The 15266-nt window shown below is 54.5% G+C and overlaps 1 protein-coding gene across 1 annotated transcript; it reads left to right on the top strand.

Moving 5' to 3' along the window:
- Positions 1–577: 577 nt before the first annotated feature.
- Positions 578–14959, top strand: ndufb11 (NADH:ubiquinone oxidoreductase subunit B11). The gene is made up of 3 exons (XM_068024338.1): positions 578–809; positions 2599–2729; positions 14682–14959. Exons 1-3 carry the CDS (start codon positions 615–617, stop codon positions 14809–14811), a joined length of 456 nt encoding a protein of 151 aa, XP_067880439.1. The 5' UTR covers positions 578–614; the 3' UTR covers positions 14812–14959.
- The last annotated feature ends 307 nt before the right edge of the window (positions 14960–15266 follow it).

The following is a 15266-nucleotide window of genomic DNA, read 5'->3' as shown; positions in this document are numbered from 1 at the left end:
TCGGAAATAATCGACTCATAACCCGGGCGCCCCAGGAAGGCAGTTCAGGATTGCGAGTGGACGGTTGACTCGTTCGGGATGCTTGGCAGCAGACCGATGGAAAATGCCAGGATCTGCCCCCTCCCCTCACAACCTACCACCCTCCCTCCCCCTATCCGCCACCCGGTCTCTCTTTCTTTAGGGGGAAATGTGGGTTCACATGGATAGCCGGTGATGCCCCCCATGGCCAAATAGCCCACCCCACTTTCCACTCAGAGCCCGCGTGCGGTTGGAGCTTGTACGAGGTACCACTGGGTGGGGGGGGGATCTTCCTCCCCCACCCACTCAGGTCCCAAAGCAAAAATTATGCCATTAGCCTTGACAAAATGACCCGCCCACTCACCACCGTTTTTCTTATCGGCGAAAAGTTAATTCGCCCGCCGGGATCAAGGGGGGGGGGACCTGCGCCTTTAAGGACGTGCGACGTGTGACGGCGCAGCCCCGCCTCCGCCGGGCGCCCATTGGCGGGCGGGAGGGCGGGCCCGACTGTGATTGGGCACGCCGGCTGTCGGTCAAGGGAAGAAGCGGAGCATTTTAAAGGGGAGGGGCCCGGAGCCCAGACACTCGGCCTGAAGATGGCGGCGCTGGCGGGTGTCCTCCTGAGGCGCTGCTGCCGCGGCCCCCGACTCCGGCTCCCGACGCGGGCCTCCTGCAGGCCCCTCACTAACACCGGCTCGGCCCCAGGCTCTGCCTCGGCCCTGGCCGGCGCCCAGGATCACCCGGTCGGTTACGGCGATGCCCAGCACCCGGAGGTCAACCTGTACGACAAGGTGAGGGGGGACGGGGCAGAGACACAGGGTGAAATAAATACCCCCGCCCCCATGCCTACGGACAGGCTGGGGGGTGTTGGTGATTCCTCAGGGTGTCGAATATCCGTGACGAGGTGATGCCTTCTGCAGTTGATCAGCTCAGTGTGTTTCGGCATCAGGTGATGCCCCACGGTGTCGAATATCCGCAATCAGGAGGCGACGACGGCGGCCCTTCACAGTTGACTGGAAGCCCAGTTCGTGACTGGTGCCCGGCGATGCCCCACTGTGCCCAATATCTAATTGGGTGATGCCCTCCACAGTTGACTGTCTGTTGACGACTGGGCTTCCGGTGATTCCACGTTCTTTCCCACCCCCCCCCCCCCCCCCCCCGCATTGCGTCAGATGTTGAATGAGGTGACGGCCCCCATCGTTGATCAGCTGTCTGGGCTCCTGGTGGTGATACCACTCACCACCCCCCCCCCCCCCCCCCCACCTCCCAGCCTTTGCATCGAATATGAGGCCAGATGCTGAGGCCCACGTAGTCGCGGTTGGGCTTCTGGCAATGCCCCGCGGTGTCAAATACCTGCCATCCCACTACGCCACGAGGCCTTCCGTCGCTGAATAGCCCGTCACGGTTGGGGGTCTGGGCGCTCGTGGGGGACGCACATCTGTAAACGGTGATGCCTTCCGTAATTGATTGTCTGATTGTGATTGGGTGGGTGGGTGGGTGGGGGGGGGCGGTGCGGGTGTACGGGTGAGGTTTGCACTTGTACCTGTACCCCCCGAGTTATTGGGGGGGGGGGGGGGGGGGGGTGATGGGCGGGTAAGTCAGGATGTGCGCTAATCCCCAAAAGCCAAAAAACTCCTGACAGGTCTGGCTTTAATTTTTAGACCCTGCTCCAGAATCCCCTGTTTGTTCCCTGCATTACAAGTGCTTCCATTTCTTTTTTGTTAAATTTATGATGATTTGTGTGTTAAAACTGAAAAAAAATTCCGTAGGTTCTGGAACTTTGTGTTTTTTGAAAAAAATGAGGCCATTAGAATGTCTTTTGGACTGAGCTTATGTAAAAAAGTTACTGGAAGAATCGAAGAGTGCTTAAAAACAAGCCCTGACTTCAGATAATTACCCAGCAGGGTTTTTTTTTTGACTTGGGGAAAGATGTTTACAAAGAAGTGACAGGTCAAGATTTATAGGGGTCGGGAGGCTTGACTCTTGTGACATTGTTTTTGGTTTTGCTCTGGTAAGTGAGTTGAGATATGGACAGTGTAAAAGAGACAGTTGGAGAAAACTTGCCAAGGGAGCAAACCCCAACTCGGCTTGTTCCATCTCTTTTTAAAAAAAAAAGCCCGCCAACTTTTCCATCTCTTTGAGAAGCGGTGAGAAACAAGTGTAAGAAACTGCCTGAAACCTCTGTTGCTGCATTTTTCCTGGAAAGCCTACCCAAACTGATCTTCGTCGTCTGAAAAGAACTGTTCTAGGAAGATCCCGGTGCCAACCGTCTACGTGTATTTGGAACCAAAACAAAGGACATCTGACATCTTTCAGTATCTTCTGTTTTTCCCTTCAAGAATTGGCAACTATTTGGCCAAAATATTCTTTTTGTCTGTTTTTATTTTTGTAATAGAGCTCTGAAGAGTAAATCTTTCTATTTTTTTCGGTTAACCGGTGTATATGTGTGTGTGAGGGGCTACGGTAAAAAGGGAACTTTTATGTTTCAATCTGTGTGTTTATGTAAAAAAGCAAGTGCACTGCTCCCGCCTTGGTCGTAACACAATGGTCTCAATCACCCATTCCGTCTCTCTCCTGCAGAATCCCGACTACCATGGCTTCAGCTCGGACCCTACAGTCGACGTCTGGAACATGCGGCTGGCGTTTTTCTTCGGGATCTCGCTGGCGATCGTGGTGGGCTCCATTTTCGTCCACTATCTGCCCGATCGCGGGTAAGGTGTCCTTCGCTCAGTACTGCACTGGGAATGTCAGCCTGGATCTCTGTGCTCTAGACTGGGGCTCCAACCTGCCGACTCGGAGGCGAGAGTGATGCCTGTTGAGACGCACCTGACCGTGCTAATTGGCAGACCGTGGTGCTCGATCTCCAGCAGTGATCTGGCCTTGAATTAAATGTGTGTTGCTCAGTTCCTTCAGTGAAAAAGCGCACAGTTTGACAGCTGTATGCTTTAAATAGCTGCACATTCCATCATTTCTCCCTAACAATGCTCACCCCTGTCAGGCCATCAGGTGTCTTTTCGTACTTGCGGTGTGACAACCGCAGAACTCTACTGCGTCATAGTTTACGGAGAAGTGAAGCCGAGGTCTGAATAACTAGAATGTTGTGAAGAAACCCATTTATCACCTGGACAGCAAGTCGGGTAAAATTAGGCTTTCAGCTCCTCCACCCGACCCTGCCTTGCCCCCGGCAGCACTCTGGTACCGAAGCTCCATTTGCGAGCCCTGTTTCGGTCGGCTGGGGCAGGCATCGCAGCCGAGCCCGTTCCCCGTTTTTCCCCCTGGCCGCACGCGTCTTTGTCAGCAGAGGTTACTGGATCGGAAACTTGGGTTTGTTTAATTTTATTTATTTTTGATTCCTTTTCGCTCCTTGCCCCTGAAAACACTGCAGCTCAACTGACTCTCCACAGGCTGGAATTGAAACTTGGTCAGGGGGCAGTGTTGGGGGGGGGTGGTGCCGAGGGTGGGGCAGTGGTGGGGGGGGGGGGGGGGTGGTGCCGAGGGTGGGGCAGTTCTTCACCCTCCACATGGCTCAATGACGCACTAGGTGCAGCATTTCCCCCACTGAGGCACTGGGGGCCGTGGCAGGGCCTGATAAGTGGCAAGTAACATTCGTGCCACACAAGTGCCAGGCAATGACCATCTCCAACAAGAGAGAATCTAACCATCTCCCCTTGACAGTCAATGGCATTACCATCGCTGAATCCCCCACTATCAACATCCTAGGGGGTTACCATTGACCAGAAACTGAACTGGGCCAGCCATATAAATACTGTGGCTACAAGAGCAGGTCAGTAACTCACCTCCTGACTCCCCAAAGCCTGTCCACCATCTACAAGGCACAAGTCAGGAGTGTGATGGAATACTCTCCACTTGTCTGGATGGGTGCAGCTCCAACAACACTCAAGAAGCTCGACACCATCCAGGACAAAGCGGCCCGCTTGATTGCAACCCATCCACAAACATTCACTCCCTACACCACCGATGCACAGTGGCAGCAGTGTGTACCATCTACAAGATGCACTGCAGCAATGCACCAAAGCTCCTTAGCAGCACCTTCCAAACCCGCGACCTCTACCAACTAGAAGGACAAGGGCAGCAATTGCATGGGAACACCACCACCTGCAAGTTCCCCTCCAAGTCACACACCATCCTGACTTGGAACGATAGCGCCGTTCCTTCACTGTCGCTGGGTCAAAATCCTGGAACTCCCTTCCTACCCCACATGGACTGCAGCGGTTCAAGAAGGCAGCTCACCACCACCTTCTCAAGGGGCAATTAGGGATGGGCAATAAATGCTGGCCTGGCCAGTGAATGTTGCTGGATAACACTGCGGTACAGTACAGGTGGGGACAGGTCTGTCACTGTATATCACTGGGGTACAGTACTGGTGGGGACAGGTCTGTCACTGTATAACACGGGGGTACAGTACTGGTGGGGACAGGTCTGTCACTGTATAACACTAGGGTACAGTACTGGTGGGGACAGGTCTGTCACTGTATAACACTGGGGTACAGTACTGGTGGGGACAGGTCTGTCACTGTATAACACTGGGGTACAGTACTGGTGGTGACAGGTCTGTCACTGTATAACACTGGGGTACAGTACTGGTGGGGACAGGTCTGTCACTGTATAACACGGGGGTACAGTACTGGTGGGGACAGGTCTGTCACTGTATAACACTAGGGTACAGTACTGGTGGGGACAGGTCTGTCACTGTATAACACTGGGGTACAGTACTGGTGGGGACAGGTCTGTCACTGTATAACACTGGGGTACAGTACTGGTGGGGACAGGTCTGTCACTGTATAACACGGGTACAGTACTGGTGGGGACAGGTCTGTCACTGTATAACACTGGGGTACAGTACTGGTGGGGACAGGTCTGTCACTGTATAACACGGGGGTGCAGTACTGGTGGGTACAGGTCTGTCACTGTATAACACTGGGGTACAGTACTGGTGGGGACAAGTCTGTCACTGTATAACACGGGGGTGCAGTACTGGTGGGGACGGGTCTGTCACTGTATAACACTGGGGTACAGTACTGGTGGGGACAGGTCAGTCACTGTATACCACTGGGGTACAGTACTGGTGGGGACAGGTCTGTCACTGTATAACACGGGGGTGCAGTACTGGTGGGGACAGGTCTGTCACTGTATAACACGGGGGTGCAGTACTGGTGGGGACAGGTCTGTCACTGTATAACACTGGGGTACAGTACTGGTGGGGACAGGTCTGTCACTGTATAACACTGGGGTGCAGTACTGGTGGGGACAGGTCTGTCACTGTATAACACTGGGGTACAGTACTGGTGGGGACAGGTCTGTCACTGTATAACACTGGGGTACAGTATTGGTGGGGACGGGTCTGTCACTGTATAACACTGGGGTGCAGTACTGGTGGGGACAGGTCTGTCACTGTATAACACTGGGGTGCAGTACTGGTGGGGACAGGTCTGTCACTGTATAACACTGGGGTACAGTACTGGTGGGGACAGGTCTGTCACTGTATAACACTGGGGTACAGTACTGGTGGGGACAGGTCTGTCACTGTATAACACTGGGGTACAGTACTGGTGGGGACAGGTCTGTCACTGTATAACACTGGGGTACAGTACTGGTGGTGACAGGTCTGTCATTGTATAACACTGAGGTACAGTACTGGTGGGGACAGGTCTGTCACTGTATAACACTGGGGTACAGAACTGGTGGGGACAGGTCTGTCACTGTATAACACTGGGGTACAGAACTGGTGGGGACAGGTCTGTCACTGTATAACACTGGGGTACAGTACTGGTGGGGACAGGTCTGTCACTGTATAACACAGAGGTACAGTACTGGTGGGGACAGGTCTGTCACTGTATAACACTGGGGTACAGTACTGGTGGGGACAGGTCTGTCACTGTATAACACTGAGGTACAGTACTGGTGAGGACAGGTCTGTCACTGTATAACACTGGGGTACAGTACTGGTGTGGACAGGTCTGTCGCTGTATAACACTGGGGTACAGTACTGGTGGAGACAGGTCTGTCACTGTATAACACTGGGGTACAGTACTGGTGGGGACAGGTCTGTCACTGTATAACACTGAGGTACAGTACTGGTGGAGACAGGTCTGTCACTGTATAACACTGGGGTACAGTACTGGTGGGGACAGGTCTGTCACTGTATAACACTGGGGTACAGTACTGGTGGGGACAGGTCTGTCGCTGTATAACACTGGGGTACAGTACTGGTGGTGACAGGTCTGTCACTGTATAACACTGGGGTACAGTACTGGTGGGGACAGGTCTGTCACTGTATAACACTGGGGTACAGTACTGGTGGGGACAGGTCTGTCACTGTATAACACTGGGGTACAGTACTGGTGAGGACAGGTCTGTCACTGTATATCACTGGGGTACAGTACTGGTGGGGACAGGTCTGTCACTGTATAACACTGAGGTACAGTACTGGTGGGGACAGGTCTGTCGCTGTATAACACTGGGGTACAGTACTGGTGGTGACAGGTCTGTCACTGTATAACACTGGGGTACAGTACTGGTGGGGACAGGTCTGTCACTGTATAACACTGGGGTACAGTACTGGTGAGGACAGGTCTGTCACTGTATATCACTGGGGTACAGTACTGGTGGGGACAGGTCTGTCACTGTATAACACTGAGGTACAGTACTGGTGAGGACAGGTCTGTCACTGTATAACACTGGGGTACAGTACTGGTGGGGACAGGTCTGTCACTGTATAACACTGGGGTACAGAACTGGTGGGGACAGGTCTGTCACTGTATAACACTGGGGTACAGTACTGGTGGGGACAGGTCTGTCACTGTATAACACAGAGGTACAGTACTGGTGGGGACAGGTCTGTCACTGTATAACACTGAGGTACAGTACTGGTGGGGACAGGTCTGTCACTGTATAACACTGAGGTACAGTACTGGTGGGGACAGGTCTGTCACTGTATAACACTGGGGTACAGTACTGGTGGGGACAGGTCTGTCGCTGTATAACACTGGGGTACAGTACTGGTGGTGACAGGTCTGTCACTGTATAACACTGGGGTACAGTACTGGTGGGGACAGGTCTGTCACTGTATAACACTGGGGTACAGTACTGGTGGGGACAGGTCTGTCACTGTATAACACTGGGGTACAGTACTGGTGGGGACAGGTCTGTCACTGTATAACACTGAGGTACAGTACTGGTGAGGACAGGTCTGTCACTGTATAACACTGGGGTACAGTACTGGTGAGGACAGGTCTGTCACTGTATAACACTGGGGTACAGTACTGGTGGTGACAGGTCTGTCACTGTATAACACTGGGGTACAGTACTGGTGGTGACAGGTCTGTCACTGTATAACACTGAGGTACAGTACTGGTGGGGACAGGTCTGTCACTGTATAACACTGGGGTACAGTACTGGTGGGGACAGGTCTGTCACTGTATAACACTGAGGTACAGTACTGGTGAGGACAGGTCTGTCACTGTCTAACACTGAGGTACAGTACTGGTGAGGACAGGACTAATGCTGGTTTTGGAATTGTTCTGAATTAAGGGTGCTGACCAATTGATTAAACTGTTGTGTGTTGCTAAATATACTCACAGACGACTGAAGAACCCCAAACCTGTTGTTAAACATTGATGAGACACCAGTCAGAACACACTGGCGCCCATTCTCACGCTCTCTCTCCCTCTCTCTCTCCCTCCCTCTCTCTCTCTCTCTCTCTCTCGTCACCTGACATCCTGCCTGAAGCTTTCCCTCAGCAGAACTGATTCTCTCTCTCCTGTGTTGATGGTGTGGTGACTGTGTTGTGGTGCCTGTCCTGTATTGAGCCCTCCATCAGTCTCCTTGACCTTGGCAGATGGTAACACTAATCCTCTGCTGTCCATATGCTTTTGTTGATGTCAAGCCCTGTCCATTTGCATTGCTCCTGGCGAGTAACTCACCTCCTGTCTCCCCAAAGCCTGTGCACCATCTACAAGGCACAAGTCAGTAGTGTGATGGAATACTCTCCACTTACCTGGATGGGTGCAGCTCAGTAAAGTATCTGTGAGCACAGCTCTGCCTCCTTGTGTAGGTGGGGGTTGCCCATTTTCTAGCCACCTGCTCGCTGACCCATCGCCCCCTTCCCCCCCCCCCCCCCCCCCATGTCGTGTGGCCCGATCTTTAGCCTCCAGTCTTTGCCGACTCCGCATCAATCAATAAGCAATTGCTTTTTATGTCCTGTGCTAAACAGATACGGCAGGACGGAGCCTCCGTGGTATGACTGCTGCAGTCCTGTGTTCACAGCTGCTGGGACTGCTCGAGCACCCCAGCCCCCGGCCGCACTTCGGGACCTCAAAACTCCCCCCCCCCCCCCCCCCCCACCAGTCAGCCAGCGAATGCTTGTGGCAATCTTAAATGGACTGCACAGTGCAGCAAATGTTCGAACAATCTCGACCGCAGCCACACACACTAATCCGGGGCTGGTGTAGCTCAAACTATCAAGCTAACCATGCAGATTGTGATGTATAAAGCTATCTTGCTGCAGTCGTTTCGACCCTGGTTTTAAATCATTGTGTCTGTACTTATTTCTGTTCCCCATTAACTTGACAGCTGGCCGTGTCGATCCAGCAATATTCAACATGGGTCCAATACAGAAAGAGACTCCCATTTCTCCAGCACCGTTTCCCCACCTCGGGACGTCCCAGAACGCCTCCCCGCCAGTGAGGGAGATTTTTCTTTTTGAAGTGTAGTCACTGTTGTAATGTAGGAAATGTACTGACCCTCCGACAGTGCGGCGCTCCCTCAGTACTGACCCTCCGACAGTGCGGCGCTCCCTCAGTACTGACCCTCTCGACAGTGCGTTGCTCCCTCAGTACTGACCCCCCCGACAGTGCAGCGCTCCCTCAGTACTGACCCTCCGACAGTGCGGCGCTCTCTCAGTACTGACCCTCCGACAGTGCGGCGCTCTCTCAGTACTGACCCTCCGACAGTGCGTCGCTCCCTCAGTACTGACCCTCCGACAGTGCGTCGCTCCCTCAGTACTGACCCTCCGACAGTGCGTCGCTCCCTCAGTACTGACCCTCCGACAGTGCGTCGCTCCCTCAGTACTGACCCTCCGACAGTGCGTCGCTCCCTCAGTACTGACCCTCTGACAGTGCGGCGCTCCCTCAGTACTGACCCTCTGACAGTGCGGCGCTCCCTCAGTACTGACCCTCTGACAGTGCGGCGCTCCCTCAGTACTGACCCTCTGACAGTGCGGCGCTCCCTCAGTACTGACCCTCTGACAGTGCGGCGCTCCCTCAGTACTGACCCTCTGACAGTGCGGCGCTCCCTCAGTACTGACCCTCCCACACTGCGGCGCTCCCTCAGTGCTGACCCTCCGACAGTGCGGCGCTCCCTCAGTACTGACCCTCCGACAGTGCGGCGCTCCCTCAGTACTGACCCTCTGACAGTGCGGCGCTCCCTCAGTACAGACCCTCTGACAGTGCGGCGCTCCCTCAGTACTGACCCTCTGACAGTGCGGCGCTCCCTCAGTACTGACCCTCTGACAGTGCGGCACTCCCTGAATGCTGCATTGGGTGTGTCAGCGTAGGTTTTTGTGCTCAAGTTTCTGGAATGGGAATTGCACCCTTGACCTCCTCACTCAGAGGCCAAAATACCATCAATTCAACCATGGCTGACACAGTATTGCTCCCTCAACACTGTCCCCATCAAACACTCCCAGGACAGGGACAGCACGGGGGGTTAGATACAGAGTAAAGCTCCCTCTACACTGTCCCCATCAAACACTCCCAGGACAGGTACAGTACGGGGGTTAGATACAGAGTAAAGCTCCCTCTACACTGTCCCCCATCAAACACTCCCAGGACAGGTACAGCACGGGGGTTAGATACAGAGTAAAGCTCCCTCTACACTGTCCCTCTCAAGCTGGAAGGTAGCCTATATCCTAAAGCGATTCTGACTCCCAGAATGCTTTTATTTTTAAGTGTGTCACAGGGTGAGGAGCACAGTGTGTATTGGGATGTGTCCTACATAAGCAGCTCCCCAGTGCTCCACATTGGCACGCTGCATGACATTGAGGAGTTTTGATGAATGAATGTGGAACAACTCTGTGTGTGTGTGTGTGTGTGTGTGTGTGTGTCTCTCTCTCTCTGTGTCTCTCTCCCTCCGCTCTCCCTCCCTCCCTCTGCTCTCTCCCTCCCTCCCCTCCTCCCTCTGCTCTCCCTCTCTCCCCCCGCCTCCCCCCCTCTCTCTCTTTCCCCCTCCCTCTGCTCTCTCAACCCCCACCCTCCCTCACTCCCTCCCTCTGTTTCCGTCCCTCTCTGTGCTTGACAGGAAGAGCTCTCCACAAACGGGAGTGGTTCCGTGATCAGTCAGTCCCACTGAGGGACCTCTGGTCCCAAGGATTTCAGTGGTGCTGGACTGAGTTGTCCAGTGGCCGAATTTCTCCGCAACTTGCTCCTTTTATGCAGGACGAGCTGGTGGTGGTGGGGGCTAAGCCCCGTGCACGTGGAAGATCCCAGGCAGGGCAAGGGCAGGCTCCAGGGTGACGGTGAAGGCATCCACAGAGGAATGGCTTGAGAACAGGCTGCCCCTTCAGCCGTCCGCACCTGGCGGAGGTGACTGCGATTGGCTGTGGCGGAAACCACGGCCTCAGCGGGAATCAGTGCCCAGGAGGGTACTGGGGGGGTGGTGGGGGATAGAGGACATAAATGCTTAACATGCTTCCAGGCAATGGTCCCTCAGTGTACTTCCTGGCAGTAAAACAGCTGTGGAGCTGTGACTATATTATTTATGATCCATCTCGTCTCTCAGGGGAACTCACCGTTGACAGAACCCTCACACTGTCACTCAGTAACCCCTCTCCCCCCAGCGCCCTGTGTTACTGACTGTATCTCTACTGATGTTAATCCAGCTCCCTCAGACTGTCACTCAGTAACCCCTCTCCCCCCAGCGCCCTGTGTTACTGACTGTATCTCTACTGATGTTAATCCAGCTCCCTCACACTGTCTCTCAGTAACCCCTCTCCCCCCAGTGCCCTGTGTTACTGACTGTATCTCTACTGATGTTAATCCAGCTCCCTCACACTGTCACTCAGTAACCCCTCTCCCCCCAGTGCCCTGTGTTACTGACTGTATCTCTCCTGATGTTAATCCAGCTCCCTCACACTGTCACTCAGTAACCCCCCTCCCCCCAGCACCCTGTGTTAATGACTGTATCTCTACTGATGTTAATCCAGCTGCCTCTCGCTGTCAAGGAGATCGTCAGTGGTCTCAGTCCTGGACCATCTGGGTCCTGAGGCAAAGTGTTGACAAAAAGTGATCTACTTTCACAACAGTGACTTGCATTTATCTAGTGGCTTTAACAAAAAAAAAATCCCCAAGAAGCTTCATGTGAGGATAAATCAGCCCCCGAGCCACATCAGGAGATATCAGGGACGGGCGACCAAAAGCTCGGTCAGAGAGGTTGGTTTTAAGCAGCGTCTTAAAGGAGGAGAGAGAGAGAGGCGGAGAGGTTTAGGGAGGGAATTCCAGAGCTTAGGACCCCAGGCAGCTGAAGGCACGGCCGCCAATGGTGGAGCGATGGGAATCGGGGGATGGTCAAGAGGCCGGAATGGGAGGAGCGGAGAGATCTCGGAGGGTTGTCGGGGCTGGAGGAGGTTACAGAGATAAGGAGGGTTGTAGGGACTGGAGGAGGTTAGAGATAGGGAGGGTTGTAGGGGCTGGTGGAGGTTAGAGATGGGGAGGGTTGTAGGGGCTGGAGGAGGTTAGAGATGGGGAGGGTTGTAGGGACTGGAGGAGGTTACAGAGATAGGGAGGGTTGTAGGGACTGGAGGAGGTTACAGAGATAGGGAGGGTTGTTGGGGCTGGAGGAGGTTACAGAGATAGGGAGGGTTGTTGGGGCTGGAGGAGGTTACAGAGATAGGGAGGGTTGTAGGGACTGGAGGAGGTTACAGAGATGGGGAGGGTTGTAGGGACTGGAGGAGGTTACAGAGATGGGGAGGGTTGTAGGGGCTGGAGGAGGTTACAGAGATAGGGAGGGTTGTAGGGACTGGAGGATGTTACAGAGATGGGGAGGGTTGTAGGGACTGGAGGAGGTTACAGAGATGGGGAGGGTTGTAGGGACTGGAGGAGGTTACAGAGATGGGGAGGGTTGTAGGGACTGGAGGAGGTTACAGAGATGGGGAGGGTTGTAGGGACTGGAGGAGGTTACAGAGATGGGGAGTGTTGTAGGGACTGGAGGAGGTTACAGAGATGGGGAGGGTTGTAGGGGCTGGAGGAGGTTAGAGATGGGGAGGGTTGTAGGGACTGGAGGAGGTTACAGAGATGGGGAGGGTTGTAGGGACTGGAGGAGGTTACAGAGATGGGGAGGGTTGTAGGGACTGGAGGAGGTTACAGAGATGGGGAGGGTTGTAGGGGCTGGAGGAGGTTAGAGATGGGGAGGGTTGTAGGGACTGGAGGAGGTTACAGAGATGGGGAGGGTTGTAGGGGCTGGAGGAGGTTAGAGATGGGGAGGGTTGTAGGGACTGGAGGAGGTTACAGAGATGGGGAGGGTTGTAGGGACTGGAGGAGGTTACAGAGATGGGGAGGGTTGTAGGGACTGGAGGAGGTTACAGAGATGGGGAGGGTTGTAGGGGCTGGAGGAGGTTAGAGATGGGGAGGGTTGTAGGGACTGGAGGAGGTTACAGAGATGGGGAGGGTTGTAGGGACTGGAGGAGGTTACAGAGATGGGGAGTGTTGTAGGGACTGGAGGAGGTTACAGAGATGGGGAGGGTTGTAGGGGCTGGAGGAGGTTAGAGATGGGGAGGGTTGTAGGGACTGGAGGAGGTTACAGAGATGGGGAGGGTTGTAGGGACTGGAGGAGGTTACAGAGATGGGGAGGGTTGTAGGGGCTGGAGGAGGTTAGAGATGGGGAGGGTTGTAGGGACTGGAGGAGGTTACAGAGATGGGGAGGGTTGTAGGGACTGGAGGAGGTTACAGAGATGGGGAGGGTTGTAGGGGCTGGAGGAGGTTAGAGATGGGGAGGGTTGTAGGGACTGGAGGAGGTTACAGAGATGGGGAGGGTTGTAGGGACTGGAGGAGGTTAGAGATGGGGAGGGTTGTAGGGACTGAAGGAGGTTACAGAGATGGGGAGGGTTGTAGGGACTGGAGGAGGTTACAGAGATGGGGAGTGTTGTAGGGACTGGAGGAGGTTACAGAGATGGGGAGGGTTGTAGGGGCTGGAGGAGGTTAGAGATGGGGAGGGTTGTAGGGACTGGAGGAGGTTACAGAGATGGGGAGGGTTGTAGGGACTGGAGGAGGTTACAGAGATGGGGAGGGTTGTAGGGACTGAAGGAGGTTACAGAGATGGGGAGGGTTGTAGGGACTGGAGGAGGTTACAGAGATGGGGAGTGTTGTAGGGACTGGAGGAGGTTAGAGATGGGGAGGGTTGTAGGGACTGGAGGAGGTTACAGAGATGGGGAGTGTTGTAGGGACTGGAGGAGGTTACAGAGATGGGGAGGGTTGTAGGGACTGAAGGAGGTTACAGAGATGGGGAGGGTTGTAGGGACTGGAGGAGGTTACAGAGATGGGGAGTGTTGTAGGGACTGGAGGAGGTTACAGAGATGGGGAGGGTTGTAGGGGCTGGAGGAGGTTAGAGATGGGGAGGGTTGTAGGGACTGGAGGAGGTTACAGAGATGGGGAGGGTTGTAGGGACTGGAGGAGGCCGGATATTCATGTAATTATTAACTATGATTTGTACAGTTTCAAACTGCTTTGTGAAAATATTAATTTATTGAAGTGATTGCCTACATTTGCAGGTGATAAATTCAGAGGGGGAGATGGCGTAGTTCTGCTTTATTCTGGTTGCCAGCCTGTTGCTAATTTATGCTGCTTCCCGAAATAGATATCAGAGGCGATATTTCTGTAACCTGCTTTACTGAGCTTGTGTTGGTGCCTCTCTCTATGTCCATTCCTCTCTGCCAGGGCCCAGAGGACTCGTCTGAACGGTCCGCAGCCCTACGCTAGCGCTTGTCGGGCTCGCAATCCCTCGCAGGGTTGCGAGTGGGGGGGGGGGGGTTGCTGATCGACTGCAGGGGGCCTCACTGGCAAGCCTTGCCCTGTCTCACTGCCCAACACTCCCAAGCGTGCGCGGGCGCACAGACTCTCTCCCATCGCTTTCTCTCTCAGGCTCGTGCATCCTCTCACTCTGTCTCCCACTTGCCATCTCCGCATCGCACTTGCTTCCTTCCGAGGGAGCCAAGCAGCGGGGGCAGGGACCCAGGCTGCCACCGATTGATGGTTTATTAACTCACTTCCCCACTCAGTCTCACCTCGGTACTGACCCTCCGACAGTGCGGCGCTCCCTCGGTACTGACCCTCCGACAGTGCGGCGCTCCCTCGGTACTGACCCTCCAACAGTGCGGCGCTCCCTCAGTACTGACCCTCCGACAATTTCCCACTCCCTATCTCACTCCCAGTAAACACCCTTGCCTCCAGCCCCCCCCCCCCCACCTTCAGCTGGAAAGCACGCAATGGTTTGGAGATGGAACAGGGCTGCGATGCCCCATGTGGTCGAATAGCCCTCCGTTGCCGCTCTTTTTCGGCACCCTCCCTTTGGGATGGGGGAGGGGTGTTTAAAATCCACTTTCTCTCAAAACTCTGGATTAAAGAATTCCCTTTTTTTTCCTTCACTGTTGGCAGGATGCGACAGTGGGCACGGAGGGAGGCAGAGCGAAGGCTGAAACTCTACGAGGCCCAGGGACTGCCCCCGATTGGCGAAAACTACTTCGACGCGGACAAGATCGTCCTCCCTCCTCCGGACGCAGAGTGAGGAGGAGGTGGAGGAAGCCCTCGCAATGCACCAAACCACCTCAAACCGCACCCCCCCCCCTGACGCCCCGGTCTCGGTTTGCTTGCTGCTGTTGCAGACTCGTTCTCTGCCTCTTTGGGAATAAAGCGTTAAAACGATTTCACCTCTACTGACCGTGTCCCGTCGCCTTTATTTCACGGCAACCCACAGTGTGAGCGGGTTCGGCGAGGGGCGGGTGCGAGAGGACCGCAAGCTGATTGGAGGGAGCGGGTGGGGAGGAGACGAATGGTTTGTCGTTTAGTGGCCCACACATAGTGCCCCAGTGTTTGTCCCTCGGCCGAATGGCCAGCCGCCATTCCATCTCCACCTAGAAGCAAGTATAAATAATGGTGTCAAAACACCCAGGAATATTCCTGCAGCACACGGGAGATAAATCTACCATCTGTCAGGTGGAACCAGTGCAGCTGTCACGAAAG

Source organism: Heterodontus francisci, chromosome 49 (assembly GCF_036365525.1).
Source record: "Heterodontus francisci isolate sHetFra1 chromosome 49, sHetFra1.hap1, whole genome shotgun sequence".
Taxonomy (NCBI): Eukaryota; Metazoa; Chordata; class Chondrichthyes; order Heterodontiformes; family Heterodontidae; genus Heterodontus; species Heterodontus francisci.
This window is presented reverse-complemented; position numbering and strand designations above follow the sequence as displayed.